The sequence below is a fragment of the Neovison vison genome, chromosome 7, assembly GCF_020171115.1.
Source record: "Neovison vison isolate M4711 chromosome 7, ASM_NN_V1, whole genome shotgun sequence".
Lineage (NCBI taxonomy): Eukaryota > Metazoa > Chordata > Mammalia > Carnivora > Mustelidae > Neogale > Neogale vison.
In genome coordinates this window covers 155,848,443-155,870,114 of record NC_058097.1, presented here as the reverse complement: position 1 = coordinate 155,870,114, position 21,672 = coordinate 155,848,443, and the positions used below count along the sequence as shown (strand labels likewise).

Here is a 21,672-nt window from a genome sequence, read left to right as displayed (position 1 = left end):
TTGTCCTCCATGATATTTGTTATGGTCCACAAATAAGTGAAACCATATGATAATTGCCTCTCTCTGCTTGACTTATTTCACTCAGCATAATCTCTTCCAGTCCCGTCCATGTTGCTACAAAAGTTGGGTATTCGTCCTTTCTGATGGAGGCATAATACTCCATAGTGTATATAGACCACATCTTCCTTATCCATTCATCTGTTGAAGGGCATCTTGGTTCTTTCCATAGTTTGGCGACCGTGGCCATTGCTGCTATAAACATTGGGGTACAGATGGCCCTTCTTTTCACGACATCTGTATCTTTGGGGTAAATACCCAGGAGTGCAATGGCAGGGTCATAGGGAAGTTCTTTTTTAAATTTCTTGAGGAATCTCCACACTGTTCTCCAAAGAGGCTGCACCAACTTGCATTCCCATCAACAGTGTAAAAGGGTTCCCCTTTCACCGTACACAAAGATAAACTCAAAATGAACAACCTATTCTTATGTGGTAAGTGATTTTAAAAACAAGGGAAGTATATATATAAAAGTCAGTTTATTGGGGCATCTGGGTGGCTTGGTCTTAAGTTTAAGTGTCCAACTCTTGATTTTTGGCTCAGGTTATGATTTCAGTGTTGTGGGATCAAGCCCCACATTGGGCTCTGCACTCCGCAAGGAATCTGCCTACGATTCTCTCTCCTTCCACCCCTCCCCTCCACCTGCTTATTGTATCTCTAAAAATAAATAAATAAACATAAAATAAAATTCAGTTTATGAATTATCACTGGGGTAATCTGGGGGATGGAAGAAGGGCACAGAGAGAGCTTTAAAGAGATAGACAATGTTCTCTTTCTTGACCTAAATTCTGGACGGACGGATGTAGATTTTGTTATTATTGTTAAATCATACCTATACATTTTATATACTCTTGTATGTGTTACATATGTCATGTAAAAAAGCAAATGCTTTGCCCTCTGCAAGGATAAAACCTATCCAAGTCTTTGTCAGAGACCTGCAGTTTTAATAACTGTTTCCTTCAGATGTTCTTCTCTACAATTCTACCACTTCTCACTACCTCTGAATAATCTTGATGTCAAGGGGATAACTGACATCATTTTTTTTTAAAAAAACCTCTTTATGATCCTCTTCCAGAAATTCAGCAGGAGCCCTAAACCCCACACATTGAAAAGGCAAAGCACAAAGACCAGCCCTGTTTGTGCTGCCACCATAGCTGCAGAGCAATGTCTGGCAGCAAGAAATGAAGTATGTTTCAGTCACTACATGGCTGTAGGTACACGTGGGTGGGATTCAGAGATTTTCACGATGATTCAGCTCATGAGAGACCCTTGGGAGGAAGGCTGATTCCACCCACATCCTCATTATGGAAGGAAGGTGGCTTCCACGTCTTCACCTGGAAACTAGGGCTTTCTATGGGGTTTTTCAAATTGCTGTTCCCTTAGGATCCATTGTCCAACAAGTCTTAGTATTTTCAGCCCTAAATGCAGAGTTGTATTAAGCCAGCTTTTATTAACTGGCACTAGCTTGCAAAAGCCAACGTGAGCATCTTCTGCCAATTCCACCTTCAGTGATGTCACAATGGTAGCTTGAAATCAGCTCTGCTAGGAGCATATACATCATAGAAATAGACAAATGCTACAAATCAGGTCCCCCTCTACTCCCTCCACCCCCACCAGCCAGATGTTACATATCTAGCACTGAATCTGACATAGCCATACAATCATGACAGTACTGCAGGACTAAGGGTGCAGTGGAGTGAAACAGGATTAAATAAATAAACTTCTTTAGTAACTGAAGACTGCCTGCCCCATTTGCATTCGACTGGCCTCCCTGAATACTTATATTTCCTCCTGAGTGGTTCCAGGTATCCACCTCTTCCAAGTCTAAAAATGGCCTCAGGGAGTTGGAAGACAGGACAGGAAAATTCCTCCCTCAGCCACTGAAAAATACAGGACTTTGCAATGACCCAAAAAGTCAAATTCTGATGGAAATGTAAAGTTTTAAAATTCCTAACATTAAAAGAGAGTCTATGCTATTGGAAACTGAATTAGGGTCCATATTGGCATGGAGGGAACTACATGAAAACTCTGGCAGCTCCCCCAAATTAGAGTGTAGCTGGGATGGTCACAGGTTTCCAGAAAAGGTCTCTGAATCAGTTTCTAAGAGTGCCATTGAAAGAGAGATTCCTGAATACTTAATGCCTATTCGTCAGGAAGTCAGTGATGACTGGAGTATACAAAAATGTCAAGATTCAGACAAGACAACCAACATTCACCCAGATGGCTAAATTCAAGCTCTCCCAACTCTGAATTTCCCCCAGATGCTATCTTCTCTTTGTTGACTGATACACGTCCCACAGAGATGCATCACACTATTACTGATTGGTACGGCTTTAGTTGACAGATTTAATTAAACTACTGTTTTTATACTCAATAATTGCCATTTTGTTCCTTCACAGGAAGGTGTGAGGATTAGCTCTTATTTGACTGCTAACTTTTATAAAACTTACAATCTCCTTGGAGAAACAAAGAACCAAATTTTTTAAAAATGAAAAGATTAGTTTATGGATTTTGGCACTGCATAACACTACCCAACCAAGTCAGTCCCTAGAGCCTCACCAAATTAGTCCCTCCTAAGGGGCTGCATTGTATTCAGTAAGTGCATATTAATTATTTCACTTCCAGGCACCATTTTAGAGGCTGGGCACATAGTAGTGACCATGCCCGATATGGTCTATGTGCTTACAGAATAGTCTAATGGGGAAGAAATGAAATTGAACAAATACATACAAGAAGGTACAAGGAGGAATGACAAAAGTACAGAATGTCATGGAAACAAATACCAAAAAATCTATCCTCCTAGTCCAGGTCTGAGATACATGTTCTCTGAGAAAGTGTGGTATTTAAGCTAGGATCTATGAGCTTAGTAGGAGTTAGCTAGGTAAAGAGAAGTAAACCAGCATATATGATAATTTTGAGACATCTTTTCATGAATTGACTGAATCAGCTGTTGAAAACCTTAGTCCTAATTCCTGTTGGGCCATTACTCAGCTGTGTGACCTTGGCTGAATCTCCTAAAGGCCTCCACACCTCAGTATTATGTGCCAAATGAGGATTTCAGATTACAGGACCTCTAAGGATCTTTCTGGCTATTCAATCACAAGGCAAACCTATGATACACGGATTACTACTCAGCACAAGAAAAAACTGCTTTTTTGAACAAACTTTGAGCAATATAATATAGCACATGGTATTTCCAGCAAGAGGGGAGATGTTCACAGAAACTGCTCCAGGTAAAAATACTGGATTACAAAATCATTTTTAATACATCACAGAGCAAAAAAGCAAACAAGAACTTTTCCCTTGCATAAGTAGACGCTGGACTTGGTCTAGATAAAGCAGGGGAAAAAAAGTCTCCCCCCCTGCCAGTTTCTAACCATTAATGCAAGCCTGCAATTATACATTAGGAGCCTGTATTCACCCTACCTCTCTGTGGCCCCCAAATCCTCAAGCTCAAAATTTAGTTTAGAATGGTTCCATGTTGGTCAACTCACAAATCATCTCTAAAGGAATGCACTTTAAACCCAGAGCTTGAAATTTTCCACTGACAAAGTTCCAAGCCAGATGAACTCACAATCACAAATCACTAAATACAAGGGGCAATAAGGCAAGATGAGTTAGAGTCAACAGAAAAAACAAACAAACAAAAAAATCAGAGCTGCAAAGTTGGAGTTAAGAGTAAAAGAACATAAAAACGACTATGTATAGAATGATAAAAGAAATAAAAAAGGGACCTGAAAGTATGCTGAAAGAAACAAACAAAGACTATCAAAGATATTAGGCAAAGTAAATGGGTGAGAATTTTCCAGAAATGATCAAAAGAAACAATCTCATATTCAGGAATCCCAATAAATCTCAGTCAGGATAAATAAAAAGAAATAACCACTTAGCAATGTTAAACTACAGAACACTAAAGAGGAAAGCAAGATATTGAATGCAAGAAGAAAGAAAAAAATTACAAGGGAATAAATATTCTATGAAACGTCAGCTTCTCAAAAGCAACTGGAGGTCAGAGGGCTATGGAATGATGGCTTTGTAATGCCAAAATCAAAACAGCTGAGAGTTTCAAGCCCCCCACTTGTTATACCCAGAAAAACATTCTAAGAACAATAGCAAAATAATGACATATTCAGAACTGTGGCTTTCAGTTAAGGTTATTTATTGCCAGCCCACAGATACCCTAAGGAGGGTATCTAGGGGAATAAATATCCCAACCTCACTCTCCTCCCTTGCAAACTTCCTAAACCCAAACAGAAGCCAGAGACTAAAAGAGCTCTTTTTAGTTCAAAGAAAAATAAACAAAACCCACCAAAGCCACTGGTAGCACCAAGGAGGAGCAAAATTAAAGTATCCAGAATAATCTCCCAACTGATTTTATAAATCAAGAATTACCTTGGGGCACCTGGGTGGCTCAGAGGGTTAAGCCTCTGCCTTTGGCTCCAGTCACGATTTCAGGGTCCTAGGATCAAGCCCCGTATCAGGCTCTCTGCTTGGCGGGGAGCCTGCTTCCCTCCCCTCCCCCCGCTGCCTGCCTCTCTGCCTACTTGTGATCTCCCTCTCTGTCAATATGCTGAGTGAAATAAGTCAAGCAGAGAGAGTCAATTATCATATGGTTTCACTTATTTGTGGAGCATAACAAATAGCATGGAGGACAAGGGGCGTTAGAAAGGAGTAGGGAATTTGGGTAAATTGGAAGGGGAGGTGAACCATGAGAGACTATGGACTCTGAAAAACAATCTGAGGGGTTTGAAGTGGTGGGGGGCGGTGGGAGGTTGGGGTACCAGGTGGTGGGTATTATAGAGGGCACGGCTTGCATGGAGCACTGGGTGTGGTGAAAAAATAATGAATAATGTTTTTCTGAAAATAAATAAATTGAAAAAAAAAAAAAAAGAATTATCTTGACTCCGATCCAGATAAGGACCATATGAGAAAGTAAATGACATGTATCACTCATCAGGACAGATTAAAAAAAAAAAATCTAAACAACATATTTGCAATGTATAAAACAGGTAATACATCAAAGCCAGTTTCAATCATACTAGGAATAAAAGATTGTTTCAAAATTAGAAAACTGATCAATATATTGAATAAAACAGCAAATTAAAGCAGAGAAAAAAACTTCACAGGATCATAGCAAGTTAAAGCAGAGAAAAACCTGGGGCACCTGGGTGGCTCAGTCAGCTGAGCACGCAACTCTTGATTTCAGCTCAGATCATAATCTCAGGGTCGTGGGATCAAGCCCATATTGGGTTCTACACTCAGTGTGAGGTCTGTTTGTCCCTTTCCCTCTGCTCCTCCCCCCTACTCAAGCTGTCTATCTCTAAAATAAATAAACACAATTTTTAAGAAAAATAAAGCAGATGGGCATGGGTGGCTCAGTAGATTAAGCCTCTGCCTTTGGCTCAGGTCATGATCTGAGCCATGCATAGGGCTCTCTGCTCAGCAGGGAGCCTGCTTCCCCCTGCCCTCACCTGCCTCTGCCTACTTGTGATCTCTCTCTGTCAAATAAATAAATAAAATCTCAAAAAAAAAAAAAAAGCAGAGAAAAGCCTCACAGGATTATAGCATTTGACGAAACAAATGTTTAATAAAAAGTGGAAAACATGTTAATTAAGGGTAGAATATGTTTTCATCAATTTGGAAGTGAAAGACTTAATGTAGAGAATTTATTAATTGAAAGTACAGTATGTCTTGAAACATTCATCATTAAAGCCTTGTGTTTCTTTTGGCAAAATATGAAAAACTTTGAATGGAACTTCTCTATTATCAAGCTATTGTAACTTTTTGACCCCCAGTTTTAGAAAAAAAATATGGCTATTTTCACCCCTTAATCATGAAGGGAAGGACCTTGGGGATTTTGCTCTTCATTCCTTGAAAGCTGATCATTTCTGTAAGAACTTATTTAATTCTGAATAAAAGAAAATAAAATTTAATACAGGGAAATAAAAAAAAAAGTCTTAGTCAACTAAGAATGGAGGGATATATTCTTTTCTTTTTTTTTTGAAGGATATATTCTTAATATGATAAAGACATCCATAAAATATCTACAGCCAAATTGTACTCTATGAAAATGTTAAAGACATTTCACTTAAAAGTAGGAATAAGCCAAGGATGACTACTACCATAAATTATTATTTGGTATTATATTGGAAATCTTAGTCTGTGAACTAAATTAAAAAATAAAAAATAAATAAAAGCATACAGATTAGGAAAAAACAAACAAAACTATTACAATTCACATGTCTAATTAGCTACAAAGAAAATTCAGAAGATTCTGCAAATTATGAAAATTAGTAAGAATTCTGCAAGATTGCCAAATTGAAGATAAATATATAAAATTTAAACTGTATTACTATACAGCAGCAGAAGTTAGGAAATGTAATTTTAAAAAAATGCTACAGTTGACCCTTGAGCAATGTGAAGATTAGGGATGCTGACGTCCCAAGACTTAATTATTAATAGCCTACCGTTGACTAGAAGCCTTACTGATAACATAGTTAATTAACACATATTTTATATGTTACCTGTATTATATATTGTATTCATATAATAAAATAAGCTTGAGAAAAGAAAATCATTAGAAAGAGAAAATACATTTACAGTCTTGGACTGTATTTATGCAGGGAAAAAAATGCATATGTAAGTAGATCCACTCAGTTCAAACTCGTGCTGTTCAAGGGTCAGCTGTAGCTGAAATAATGAAAATTATAGCAACTACCAATACATCTAATAAGAGACATGCAAGATCCTCATGAAGAAAATCATAATGAAAGAATGAAAGAATTTTAGTTTTTCATAGACTCAATATCATAAAACATGCAAAATTTTCCTATCAATCTACAGACTTCATACAATTCCAAACAAATACCAGAAAGAATTATTAATTTGATGGTTTGATTCATTAATTCTTTGATTTGACGTGAAAGGTCAAGTATCAGCCAAGACTGAACTGAAGGAAAAGCAGGCTAGAGGACTGTTCTTTCAGATATTATGCCTTATCATAGAGCGACAGTCATTTGCAAATTGTGCTATAGTTAGATACAGTCAAAAAGAACAAAATAAAGAAAAATGATTCCAGAAACAGACTCTTCATATATGGAAACCTATATAGGACAAAGCATGCACTGCAGACTACTGAAAAAACTATGTCAGAAAATTGATTATCCATAGAGAAAAGCATGGATGCATCAGGGACTGAATGTTTGTGCCACCACCTCCCCCCACAATTCACGTATTGAAGCCCTAACCCTTAACTCGTGAGGGTATTTGGAGATGGGTACTTTGGGAGGCAATTAAGTTTAGATGGGGTCATGATGGTGGGGACTGCATGATGGGATTAGTGCCGTCATAAGAGAAAGGGGTGCCTGGCTGGCTCAGTCGGTGGAGTGTGCAACTCCTGATCTCAGGGTTGTAAGTTCAAGCCCCATGTTGGTGGTAGAGACTGCTTAAAAATAAAACCTTTAAAAAAATGAAAAAAAGAGAGAGAGAGATAGAAAGAGACCAGAGAGCATGCATGCGCGCTCTCTCTCTCTCTCCTCCACATGAGGACACATTGAGAACGTAGCTGTCTGCAAGGCAGGAAGAAAGCTCTCCCAAGGAACTGAATCTGCCAACACCTTGGTCTTGGACTTTTCAGCCTTTGGAACTATGAGAAATAAAATTGTGTTGTTTCAGCCACCCAGTGTATGATATGCTGCTACAGCAGCCTGAGCTAACACAGGGTGCCTGCACTCCACTGTACAAACACTTTCATTCTGGGTGGACTAAATTCATGATTAGGAAAGTCAAAACTTTAAAACTTCTAACAGAAAACACAGGAGAAATATCTTTATGACATAGGGTAAGGAAGGATTTCTTTAAAAAGACACAAAAGCATTAATTTATGAGGGAAAATTTGTTATGTTTTACTACATTAAACATAAGACCCTCTATTGATCAACAAATACGGTCATAAATTGAGAGATGATGTTTGTTAATACACATCACCAACAAAGGATTTGCCTCCAGCCTATACAAAGAACATATATGAATCAATAAGGAGAAATAAACGAGAGGAAAAGATGCTGAATAAGCATTGTGCAAAAAAGGAAATGTGGATGACCATCTGAAGTTGATCAACCTTGACAACCAAGGAAATATGAATTACTTATCATGTCACAGGCAGGCACATACACACATACTAAACAGTGTGGCAACTGTAAGGGTTGGTGAGAATGTGGAGCATGAGGAACTGTTGTACCTCACCAGAGGGAGGATGAAATTGGACAGTTGCTGTGGAAAGGAAGTCCGTGAGGCCTAGAAAAGTCCAACACATGTGCACCTTACCTCTATCAGGGATACATCCTAGAGGAATTATTACATATGTAAACTAGGAGATTTGCACAAAAATGTTCTCTGGAGTATTATTCATAATTATTAAAAACAAATAAGCACCCAAATATCATCAATACGAGAAAACTAATTTGTCATCTACAACCAATGGAATATTATACAGCAATGAAAACACATGAACCACCGATTTACTTATCTCTCTTGTTAAATGTCACAATCAAAGTGGGCTGAAAAAAAGAAGTCAAAGAAGAGCTATGAAAAGCAGAAACAGACAAAACCAAATACTGTATTGTCTTACAAATATGTCACAATATATATAAAATTCAGAATAGTGCTTTCCACTTGGCAGGAGTGGACCTAGAGGGAAGGAGAGGAAGGAAGACATTCCAAGGGTCAGCAAAAATACTGGTTCTGGTCTATTCTTCAGATGAACAGTGGGTTCATGCCTGTTCATTTAATTATTCCCTTATTAATCTGTATCCTGTACATTATATACATTGTGTTGTATACATGCTATATTATAAAGATTATTTATTTCCTTTAGAAAGACAGAGAGCATTGAGTGGGAGGGGCAGAGGGAGAAAGAATCTAAAGCAGACTGTGTGCTGAGACCAGAGCCTGAAGCAGGGCTCGATCTCATGACCCTGAGACCAAGACCTGAGCTGAAACCAAGAGTCAGACCCTTAACGTACTACGCCACCCAGGTGTGCCCTAGTGCTATATTACAAAAACAGAAACTTGGAAAGCCTCAGACCTTCATGCTCAGTCCCTATACAAAGTTACAATCAAAATAGCCTCAAATAATAATTTTGAAAATGGAATTTTAAAAACTACACTGTCGTTTTAAAATTTTTTTCTCACAAGACTGTGAGCTTTTTTCTCACAAGAATGAGAAGCCTAAAATGAATTTAACATTATTTGTCAACTATACTTCCATAAAAAACAACTATATGGCAGATTATAAAATAATCTGTAATTCCATTCTCAGAACCTGCCCTCTCCTACTGGTAACCCAAAGGCCTAGATCAATGCTCAAAATATTTGTTGTTCACCTGAGGAAAGGGCTGAGAATTTTGAAGCCTTTACCTGTATCAGTTTTCTGCCTCATAAATAATTCTACAGTCTCCTCAACTCAGTGGAAATTAGGATTTTCCAACACAGACATGGGCACTTTTACTCCCGGGAGAGTGCTAAAATGGCCACCATCTCCATGCCTGGAGGTCTCTGCAGGCTGCCATTCTATACTCTCATCCCCTGGAAACTGGTCTACATGTTTCCACCACTCAGTGTGGCTCTGCCTATAAAGTCTCTAGAAGTCCGCTCACAGCAGGATCCCTGTTGAGCTTTGTGATAATCATTCCAGTGATTTTGTGGAATCCATTTGTCAAACAATATAAATGGATGTCCTCTCAGATTGTGTGACCAACCCCGGTAAAGGAGTATCCTTGTTGGCCAGCAGTATCTCAGTTCATTCCCCAGGGGACTCGGTAACTGCTCCAGGAAACGAGTTCCTTCTTGAGCCCCTCGTATCTTAGTATACGCAGTCTGCCCATTTTGTTACCTCCTGATTTTGGCAACTGGGATTGGGAAACAGTCTTTGCTTTCCCCAGCACCCATTTTTGGATTTACAGATATCAACCTTTACAAGATTGACGAGATCTGTTCCTTCTCCAATCTCCCAAATCATCTTACTTTCATCAACTGCTGTTCCCTGCGCCTTTTCCAGCTCTCTCTTTCCTTTCCTCATTGTTATGATAAAGGCCAGCCAAAGTCCATGCTACACTTTGCTTCTCTGAGTAGCAGGACACACCTGGCACTGGGATCTCGTGCACGGGAAGAGAAGGCGTCTCTTGGAACAGCCAAAGTGCAGGTGAGTCCCCCGTTCGCAAAGGCAGCCAAGCGTGAGAAAGTACTAGTGTGAGGATTTGGCCATTGGGCAGAGCTTTTGTGTGTTCTCTTCCTGAACGGAAAGGGAGCCTTTCCCTGACTGGACTCCAAACTCAAGCTGGATCATCATTTGAGCTGAGGAAGGATTGTGATGCTTGGTGTCTTTGGATGCCAAGGCAGAGAATGAAAATTATCGTGGCCTCAGAAGGACTTGTATTCTAGGAGACATGTGAGCAGAATTGCCTGAAGCAATCTGGATGGGAGGAAAGAAAAAAGTGGCTTTAAAATATCAGAGGTACTGGGGCGCCCGGGTGGCTCAGATGGTTAAGCATCTGCCTTAGACTCAGGTCATGATCTCAGGGTCCTGGGGTCGAGCCCCAAGTGGGGCTCCCTGCTCAGCAGGGAGTCTGTTTCTCCCTCCCCCTTTGCTGCTCCCCTGCTTGTGCTCTCTCTCTCTCTCAAATAAATAAAATTTAAAAAGTAAAATATCAGTTACCTAAGAGGGTCCCTCTTTCTTCTCTATAAGGAGTGTCAATACACATGTGCAGGAAGGTGAGAAGGATGGAAACGGAGTAATAATATCACCACTGCGATCTTATTTAAAATGTAAACATGGGTATGTGGAGTTACTTCATAGCACTTCTGCCCTCACTCCTGAGATCTAGATTGGATGTGACCTTCCATAGATGAGCTTTGTCGATATCTGCAGATCTTTTCAGACTGAACTCCTTACCGTTTTGATTCTCTGCTTAAAAATGTGGTGCCAACTCTCTGCAACCATTCTCACTTCTGGGATTAAAGAGGAAGATCTGATCATGGCAAATGCAGCTGAGTTGACCTGGGAACATGCTCAAGGACTTAATGCTCTCAGAGAGTCTGGCAACGGTCTCGTAGCTGCAGATTACAGTTAATAGGATGCCAGGATCCATTTAGCACAAATAACCTAAGAAAGCTCTACAGAAAATGTGGTAAGGAGGGCAGATAATATCTCCTGCCAATTAAGGAAGAACTAAGAATTAGAAAGCAGAGAAGAGAGAATGTTATGCTTCATGCTGTTTTCATGAATAATTCTGGGAACTTCTAAAATGAATATTGTTAAAGACTTGTTTCTGGGAAGGTACAAGAAAGTTCTGAAACAACAGCTATCCAGACACTGATGTGAATTTTATACTTCGTTCCCACAATAAATAAGGTGTAAATAATCTGTTTGCATGCGGACCAAGAAGCCGCCCCCAGGATGGAGAAATGCTGGACTTACGTTGGTGACATACTCGATATCCTTCCAAAGGATGCACTCCCTGGGGAAATCGGCCAAGTCTAAGAAGTGCTCCACCACCACTTGGCCAATTAGGTCATGGCGAGAGAACCTGTCAAAGTCATACACAGAGAAGTGAAGCTTCCGGGCCGCAAGGTCATTGTAGGGAACTGGAAACAAAAACACTTCATCAAACACGGGGTTCAGGGTCTTCCTGTGAACTTTAGTTTGGTGTTTGGTTTTCCGATCGGGAAGCAAATAGATCTTGACATAAGGATCTGAAGTCCCGGAAAAGTCCTTGGCAGGCAAATTGACAGCTTTGTGAATCTTCACTATGAGCTGCTCTAAGTCACAGTCATATTTTAAAATGAAATTCAGTTTCCCACAGGCTTTGCTGTTACCCCTTGTCCCATCATCAGTATCCAGTGACCTCTGCTTATATAACTCTGGTTTAATTCGACCAATTCCAGTCAACTGTTCCTGTTTCTGAAGCTGCTGGATATTGAAGTCCGGGTTTGACAGGTTGAGTTGTCTTCGGATTGAATTATGCCTTGAGTGAAGAGCAAGAGAGAACAAAGTTACGACCTCATTAGCCACAGCTCTTTCAGAAACTTGTGCCTGGGATGTAGGTAGCCTATTATGTGCTGTTAAGAGCTTAGATCTGCGGGCTTTTTTTTTTTTTTTTTGGCCTAAATTCAAAATGCTCATCAATGTGAGTAAGCTGCTCCCCAAGGCTTGAAGCTCAAAAGTGAGGCTTGGTATCAGGAACTGAACCCACTAACACATGACCTTGGGAGCTTTAAAGGTCGAATGCACTTTCAAGAAGAATATGGCATTAAAGAAGCTCAGTTAGCCAGCAGAATGGAAAGGTTTGTACAAATCGCTTTAAAAATAAAATTGTCCACCTTTACGTATAATGTCATCCTGAAACTGAAACACTAAGCTACTTGTTGTCTTAGGGAGAATGCATCCATCTCTAAAATCACATAGAATTTCCTGTCACTGGCTTATAACGTTATTAGTAAGTAAGTTCTTGCTGGCTCAAATCAAAGCATTTCAGCGCAAGAGCACAGTGTTTGCTCTCGTGAGAATGTGTGTGACAGGCTGCATCTGCCTGTGGCGGACTGCGCTGGCTCTGACAGGTACAAATGGCAGCTCCGTGACAGTGTTTCCGTCACACCACGTGGGGGATTACTGATCAGGGGGAGGGGTTTTATTTCTGTCATAAACACGAACAGTATAAAAATTAAAGGTAAGCTACCCTCAGTGTACATAGGGATTCAGAGAAGGTTGACTACTGATATTTGCAAATTAAATATTTGCTGACAGAATCTACTCTTCACCCTATAAGCTTATTGCTTTGGGTTAGTGGTTTCCCTGGAATTCTCTCTGAAACCTACCTTACCTGTGTGAGTCCTCATGAACCAGAGAAGGAGTCATTAGATGCAAGGATGTTTTTAATGTTATTTGTGTTTGTTTTCAGCCCAGAGTTCAGAGTCACTGTATTGTATCTTCTGCTCTCTCTCAATAGCCTTAATTAAAGTAGCCTCTCTCCACCAGTAGGTGGAAGGGGATAGCCAGGCTGTCTCTGAGGGACTGACAAATTATTGGAGAGGCAGAGAAAACATTTGAGTTTGTCTTCTTTTCCTTTATGAAACAAAGATGTAAAACGGCATTACTAGACCCCCAAACATGTTTGTGATATAGACACTGTTATGCTGAACACTCCTCTTCATCCTCAAATATGCTCCTGGCTACTCATCACCCACCTGGTACAACAGGAACCACCACAGAACTGTCAGGTGCACCTGTCACAGCCAACACAGCCCACTGCAGGCGGAAACACCCAGGCATGTACATTCTCATATGTGCAAAAACCATGTGGTCTGAAAGTCTCTGTTGTCAGATTTTCATTTCTTACAAAGAAATCCACCATCTTTTTTTTTTTTTTTTAGATTGTATTTATTTATTTGACAGAGAGAAATCACAAGTAGATGGAGAGGCAGGCGGAGAGAGAGAGAGGGAAGCAGGCTCCCCGCTGAGCAGAGAGCCCAATGCGGGACTCGATCCCAGGACCCTGAGATCATGACCTGAGCCGAAGGCAGCAGCTTAACCCACTGAGCCACCCAGGCGCCCCAGAAATCCACCATCTTAAGTCTTCTCAGCATTATATGATTTCTTGGGGGAGGAGGGAGAGAAGGGGTTGCTGTTAAACACCTAAAACCGGCCCCCTGTGCTAGTACAGCTCGGCCATTCCCTGTCCAGACACTGACCCTTTACACTGTTGGAACAGAGCTCCAGTCTCACTCTACTGGGATATCTGGGCAGAAGGGACTGGCAGGGAGCGGTCAGCATCCAGCCCTATGAAGAGCCCATAAGGGGCTGGGGCCCATTCTGGCCTCTGCTATTGACTTTTCCCTCCAGGCTGGATTCCAACAAGGGCCATGCTTGGGTCTGGTGTCAGTTCCCGCCTACAAGAGGCCATTCCAGAACTGTCTAGTGATGCTGTTTGAATACCCAAGTACTCTCTCAAGGCCTACAAGACATATTTTCTTTGGGCCAATGTCTGACGGAACACCTGTCCTGTGTCAAGGCTAGACCCAGAGCCTGCCACTCGGCTACCACTTGTCTCCCAAGGTGGGTGCTGAGCAGACTCTCTGTGCATAACAACTCATCTCTGGGTTTTCTGAGTATTGGATTTAGTCTTCTCACAGCAACATTTTGTCTTAACCCTATCTGTAGGACTAGGCCTGCCGAGTAAATTAAAATTTGTAAATTTAAAATACACGAACCTGACTGCTTAGCAATAGAGCATATTCCATTTTACTTGTACATCTTCTAGACAAGAAATCTGAACAGAAATCAGTCTCATATTCTCTTCTCCTCCTAACCACAGTGGATTGCCAGGGGGCTGAGGGGGTGGACTGGGGAGGGCATCACGAAGAGATCTTACTTCAAAGACCAAAACAAGATCCCAACTGCACAGGATGCTTCCATTCAAATGTGCCTTTGGGTAAATTGGAAGGGGAGATGAACCATGAGAGACTATGGACTCTGAAAAACAATCTGAGGGGTTTGCAGTGGTGGGGGGGTGGGAGGTTGGGGTACCAGGTGGTGGGTATTATAGAGGGCACAGCTTGCATGGAGCACTGGGTGTGGTGAAAAAATAATGAATACTGTTTTTCTGAAAATAAATTGAAAAATAAAAAAAAATAAAAAAAAAAGAAAGAAAGAAAGAAAGAAAAAATTCCAATAGAGCCGAAGATTCTTTTTAAAAATCAAGCAAAGATATGAACATTATTATCTACCCAAATGGTTTCCATCACTAGTTTCATTCCCAACACTTCCGCCTCCATTCAGAGTCACACTTACTAGTAGGAAAACAGTTGAATCCCACTCTAAGGCGGTGGCTTAAAGCAGACAGCAGACTGTAACAGGCCATGACAGTTCTCGCTCCCTGGGGCTCTCTTTCAATCACTTTCAATTTCCTTTCAGAAGAGAGTCAGGGATTACTGGAGTTGCAGGGTGGGCGAGCAGACTGGAGAAGCTCAGAGCAGTCAGGGAGCCAGGGTAATTCACCACCTCCCTGCGTAACCTCTGCCTCTCTCTGGACTGAGACATGAGCAAGGGCTGCCCCCGGGATGGGAAGACAAGGGGAGGAAATGGAAAATCAATATCCAATCGCTCTCATAGGCAGCTCACATGGAAGCAGGTGGGAAAAGCAAGTATGAAGTAAGAGATGGTAAGGAGAGGGTGGTGGGGTATGGGCATTGGGGAAGGTATGTGCTATGATGAGTGCTGTGAAGTGTGTAAACCTGGCGATTCACAGACCTTTACCCCTGGGGCTAATAATACATTACATGTTAATAAAAATTTTTTTAAAAAGTATGAGTAAGAGAGAGGATAGATATGGACCAGAATGTTTTGATCTGGCTCCTGCCAACTCAGGCGAGATGGTTCTAAAATGGTCAATGGAGGTGGCCCTTGACTATAGTAAACTAGAGGCCCCAGGGCAAGGGTTTGGAATTTTAATGTCACAGAGTATGACAAGGAGGGATCTGTGTCTGAAGCAAGAAGTCATCTGAGTGGGTCTGGGGAATCCAGCATTTTGGTGTTCTCAGGACTTAATGTGCAAAATGAAAGGAAGGGGAGGAATGGTTTCCAAAACTGGGAGCGAAAAGGAAAGCCAAGAGACAGGGTCCTCTGGAAATAAGTCTCGCTCTGACACTGTCTTAGAGAAGCCAGGCACTGGGGTTGAGACCCTCAGCTTTACCCACCTCCCATCCCCGCTTATTGCAGGTGGAGGACATTTTCCTGTTGTGGAAGAGAGCTGAATGTTTGGATGTGGCTGTCCCAGATCTGAGTTGGAAGACTGATGGCTGAGCCTGGAGAAAGCCGAATTTCAAAGATGATTAAGAAAATCTGTAAAGCAGATTTCCCACAACAAACTCAAAAACACTTTAATGCCTAAAGGAATCTGAGCCTCGCTGGTTGCAGCCTCAGGTCAGCAGAGGCAGGAGCCCAGATACAAAAAGCTTTTCCTCCTTTCCTTTCCTCAAATTTGAATTAACCAGTTCCAGGGGTCACACTTTGAGTCCCCAAACAAAGTCTCAGTCCCTGAACCATGACTCCAAAGCCCACTACCTCCACTGAGTTTTAAGAAAGAGGACAATACCACAATTCACCAAATAGGAATGTGCAAAGCAAGGAATCAAGTAGGATGGAAGGTCCAGAGGGGCAAAGCCTACTGCCTGCAAGGACTTGGCTAGCCAGGGGCATGATAAAACAGTCAAACACCAACTACATAGCAGGTCAGAAGAGGATAAGAACTGACCAGATATTAAGGAGCCACACAAACAGAGACAGAGGCCCCTGGCTGGGGTAACAGTCATGAAGGAAATGGTATTCTCACCAAGCCTGGCTACTTAACTTGGCCTCATATTATCAGCCTCCAAACTGATGCTATAGACCTCATAGGAAATTAAGTAAAGTTTCCACATTAGCTCCCAGCTCTCCAGCAAGATAGGATCTTCAACTCTTCTGCCCCCACAGCTTTCTCCTCACATACGCCTACATCTTCCATCCAGGCGGTGTGTGAGAGCCAACACTCATCATTCCCACCATCCCTTCCACCTCTGGGTCTCCCATGCAGCTACAGGCAAGTGTGGGCTCTTCTATCCACCATCACCTCAGTGACCCCATCTCAGAGGTGAAACCTAGCCTATCCCTTCCCTGATTCTGGGGCACCAATGACAACAGAGCTTAGGGGTTCAAGGAGAGGAAGGAGAGAAGAAAACTGTGATTTCAGAACCGCATGGCTTTCTTCATGAGGTTCAAGTCAAGACAGGGAAGTTTGGAAACAACGGGGATAGGACTGTTTCCCTTCTTGGAACCCCCGCCAGGTGATAGAGAGGAGAGAGTTAGCTTGTCCTGAGCCAAAGGCAGACACGGAAAAGGAAGTCTCAGACAGGGCAGATGCAGTGAACTGACTATAGGGCAGAAGGAAGTGGGGTTCTTTCTTAGCACAAGATTCAGAAGTTTCTGGAATGAATGATATAAGAAAGATTTAAACATCACACCTTGGTCAGTGGAGGTGTGTAGTCAAGTGTAGTCGGAAACTCTGAGGCATGACCTGCTTCCTCCTATACCTCCTACCCAAGTTCAACAAGTTTGAACTCTTGGTGTCACTTCTAATATTTTATTCCCTATTTCTAAGAGCCTGTGTCCACCAATACCTTCTCAAAAGTAGCTCACAACTCTTGCCTGTCTCTACTCCCATTGCTTCCAGTGAGTTCAGGCATCAACATTACAGGCCTGAATTAGCCTCTATAGCCAGCCTTCATCCCGTCCCAAGCATCTTAGATACTCCTGCCCAATTAATCTATGAGAACAATTTGAGCACTTCATGTTCTTGTCTATTTCCCCAACTAGGCTATGGACCTTTTGAGGTCAGGGCTGTATTTTTTTTATCTCTTTATTATCAGTACACGATAGAAGACTTTGCACGTAGCAGATGCTTAATACAACTGTCTAGAGTAAATACATAAATGCCAAGGACATAACAGTTTCCAATAATTAAATCCCAGTAGAGAAAATGCACATTTACATCAAGTTTCAGAATCTCATAGGAGTTGAGAGAGAGCTAAGCAGCTTCCATTTTTGAAGCCGTCAGTTTATTAAAGCCTGAAGAAATACCTCAGAGGTAATTCAAAAAAAATGTTGTGTTTAAATGTTTTCATCTAACCAATATTTTCAACACACCGCACATACACAGACACAAACATAGCTTAATAGAACTGTGCTACCTCTAGAGTAATTACATTACTTAATCCTAGCATACCACTTACTGAAGTTGTGGCCAGCAATGGAACCCAAATCTAAAATGCAATGATTGTCATCTTCTTTCAACTCTGTCAGAATATTTCTGTGACTCTAGGGATTGCTTAGTTCAGAGATAAGGCCAAAAGTCTATGTGTAAGGCTCTGAATGAAGGTAAGACCTGAAACAAGAGGCTTTCCACCAACCTCATTCCATATAGGCCCTTCCTCAGTTTATACTTCTGGCCTTAAGCCATTCTCATTAGCAGAACACGAGACTAGTGGCTGGATACTGATGAAGGTATTCTGTCAGTCATTGATACAAAAAGTCTGCCCTATGCCAGGGGCTGCACTGGGTCTTACATATATAGGGAGAAACAAAGAAGATGCCATTTCCAAGCTCACAGAACTCACAGATGAGAGAGGGGGTACAGGCAACAAGCAAACAAATAATCATTGAGTTAGAAGAGTTCAATCCAGGAGCACCTGGAAGGTTCAGTTGTTAAGCGTCTGCCTTTGGCTCAGGTCATGATCCCAGGGTCCTGGGATTGAGCCCCGGGTTGGGCTCCCTGCTCAGCGGGAAGCCTGCTTCTCTCTCTCCCTCTGTCCCTGCTTGTGTTCCCTCCCTTGCTGTCTCTCTCTCTCTCTGTCAAATAAATAAAATCTTAAAAGAAAAAATAAAAAGAGTTCAATCCTGTGAAGAAATGCAAGCAAGGCAGCTTGTGAGAGAATGAAGAGTGGGAAGGGGTAGAGGACAGAGCACATCCTTCAGACAGGGTGGTCAGGGAGATCTTTCTGAGGAGGTGATGCTTTAGGTGGGATATTAAAGCTGCAAAAGAGCTGTAGAGGAAAAGGAAAAGCATTCTGGGCAGAGGGAACTTCATGTGTGAAGGCCTCAAGGTGTGAAAATACAGGGGGTACTGAAGGCACTGAGAGAGAGGCTAGTGCAGCTGGAACGCGACGAGCTTTCCCAGGTAAAGCTTCCTAGTGAGACCGTGTCCGCCAAGGTAGGGCTGTGTGGAACTGAGGCAGAGAGCTGACAGAAGGAGACTGTGGCAATAATGTGCAGACCCTAACAAGCCTGATAAAAAGATGGCAGTGTGGTAATTGAAATTTTTGTAAAACCGATGTGTTACCTAGGTCCCATCTTGGGATATGAATCAAGAAATGCCTTAGATTGCCTGTCAAAGTCCCTTCCATTTTGAGGACCCAGGGATTTTTTAAGATTTGGAATAGAGATCTTTAAAAGGTTCTGGTATTGAAGTATTCTGGGAAAAAAAAAATCCGTATTCCCAGGATATTACACAGAACAGATTTCATCTAAATTGAAAAGAATGAACAGGAACTTCGAAGGGTTCTAATAATAACTGAGCCAAATAGAAAGAGAATGTTAACATGACTGATCTTGAGAAAACAACAGAAAGTCATCCTGACCAGAAGCCTTCCAAGGAGATAAAAACAACGCCCATCTTTAGGGCCTTCCAAAGACATTGGTGGGAAGCACGCATCTTCAAGCTCAAGAGGCCAGGAGAGGGTGAGTTTCCTAATGTCAGTGCTGTGGCAGAAGCTATGCCGATGGGTCACAGGGACAGCAGGGACACCCTTAATGGAGAGTCTAAGCCTTAGGTGCTCTGGGTCAAGGAGGTGTCCTGGGCCCCTTGGGACAAGTCACAATGGCTGCAGGAGGGAAGCAGTAAGAAAGAAAGAGACAGCACTGAGGAAGTAAGGAGCATCATGAGGGGGTAAAAAAGGAAGAAATAAGAACTAGCAGGGCAGACTGCTGAGAGCCATCTCAGCATAGAGAACCCTCCCCCTGCCAAAATCAGTATCAAAAATGTTACTAAAAAAAGAATGTAAAAATGTTTTGGAACATGAAGGAAATTTCATTCATTTCTCTGCTTTCATCAGTAAAAAAGATTTTGTGTTTGATTATAACATAACACAATCCCTAAAGAATTAGAAGACCATACAGCACTCATTACGGTGAGACCATGAATCATAGATATATATTTTCAGACATAACCCATAACACTGGGTCAGTAGCAATTTAGGTAAGAATGTTTTAAATGCATAATGATGCAAATTATTAGTATTAGGTCAAATGCAGCTAGAAAGAGTTTAGTTTCTTTATGGTCGGATATTACTAAACTTGATTTGGTTATCAGAAAAGATAATTACAAGACTCCAAAAATCTAAATGTAAAGTTCATTTTATAGGGATCATTCTTTTGCTTTCCTCTTTTTATCTTTTTCTCCTTCTACTCCATTTCCATAAATCAGTGGTGAAGATAGCAGTTTTTATTTTTAAATTAAATCTATTTCTTGATTTATAGAGTACTTATACATATTTTCTAAAATAAATATTGTGATAATAAGAGTGACAGGACTGCTATCAAGTCATCAGAATTATGGTAGAGACCTCAGATCCATAATCTAACAAGAGCACAGTACTATCACCTTGCTGCGATGGGGCACGGATCAGAAAAATAAACATGCAGAAGAAAACCGAATAGGAGACACTTTTTATGGATGCCCCACCTGAAAGCCTCTGGTTATTGAAATACTGAAGGAATTTTATTCCGAGTTTGCACCCCTGTGCGAACGCCATGACAGCATCAAACATAGCTCTAGCTATATTTAAGTCTACATCTAAAGAGAAATCCTAGTGATAAAGTCTGAGAAGTTCTTCTAAATCAAATGGCAAACAACCATCCATTTCCTCACAGAGGAATATTTTAGGTTTAGCTCTTTGATTCAGATTTGGAAATGATGCTAAAATAGGTTTGTGGAAAAATTAAATTATAAACTGTCAGATTCCATCCCACTTAATGTGAATGTGCAGAGTCTCTAGGATAAACTCGATTAACATAAAAGAGGGTAAAATCTTATTTCTGTTTCTCAGGAACAAATAAAAAAGATTTTTTTCAAGAGGCCCCCAAACCACACTCATACTTTCCGAATGATGGCACGTGCTCTGCCTCTGGCTATCGCTCAAAGATTTTCATTTAGAAAAAGCTGCTTCCTGTATCTCTCTTCCTGAAATCTCCTGTTAAAAGTAGATCATTATATCCAGTGATTCAGAATTGGCTGTTTAACCTCAAAACCATGTCTGTGCCACATCTGAGTCCTGGGAGAGCCAGTCACAGTGAGAATGATCAGGACAAAATCAAGTACTGGAATCAAAATGACAGCTCAGGCTTCAGAGCGTGTACCAGGTGCAGCCCATGTGAAGCGTATGATGTGCATGTTCCTGCTTCATTCTTAAAACTACCCAAATGCTGCTATTCTCACTATCCCTCTCTCACAGAAGAGGCAATGGAAACATGGAGGTAAGTATTATATCCAGTGTCATGCATGTAAGTAAAGCCAGTTCACTGACCCCAGAGCCCTTGTTTTTTATCACTGCCTTACATGATTTCTCTATTGCATAAAGCACAGGGCATCCGGCCCACTGACAGAGAGTGGCCCTCGGCCTGGGTACTCTAGGCCTTGCAAAGGCTGAAGATGGACAAAGACCTCCAGCCACTCTGCAGACCACAAAGACAGCCTGTATGCGACAGCGAGGCTAGGTCAGAAGCACGGAGCACAAATTCAATAGCACTAGGAGGGCAGCGGGAAGAGTGGTTAAGAGCTCAGGCTCTGGTGTTGGCTGCATCAGGGTTCAAAGCCCGAGTGCGCGCCAACATGACTTTTTTACTTAACCTCTTTGACTTAAGCTTCTTCTTCTGTGAAATGAAAATGTTAATGTCTGTAACTCATGTAAAGTTGTAGACTATCGTAAAATAATGCACATGAAGTTCTTAAACTTGACAAGTCTTGGCAATGTAAC

At 41.4% G+C, this 21,672-nt stretch overlaps 1 protein-coding gene across 1 annotated transcript in view; it reads right to left on the bottom strand.

Moving 5' to 3' along the window:
• Positions 1-21,672, bottom strand: part of SYT9 (synaptotagmin 9) — a 205,109-nt gene that overhangs the window by 125,835 nt on the left and 57,602 nt on the right. The window contains exon 3 of the mRNA XM_044258742.1: positions 11,531-12,077. Within this exon, the coding sequence (XP_044114677.1) occupies positions 11,531-12,077 (547 nt within the window). The remainder of the gene's footprint in view (positions 1-11,530; positions 12,078-21,672) is intronic.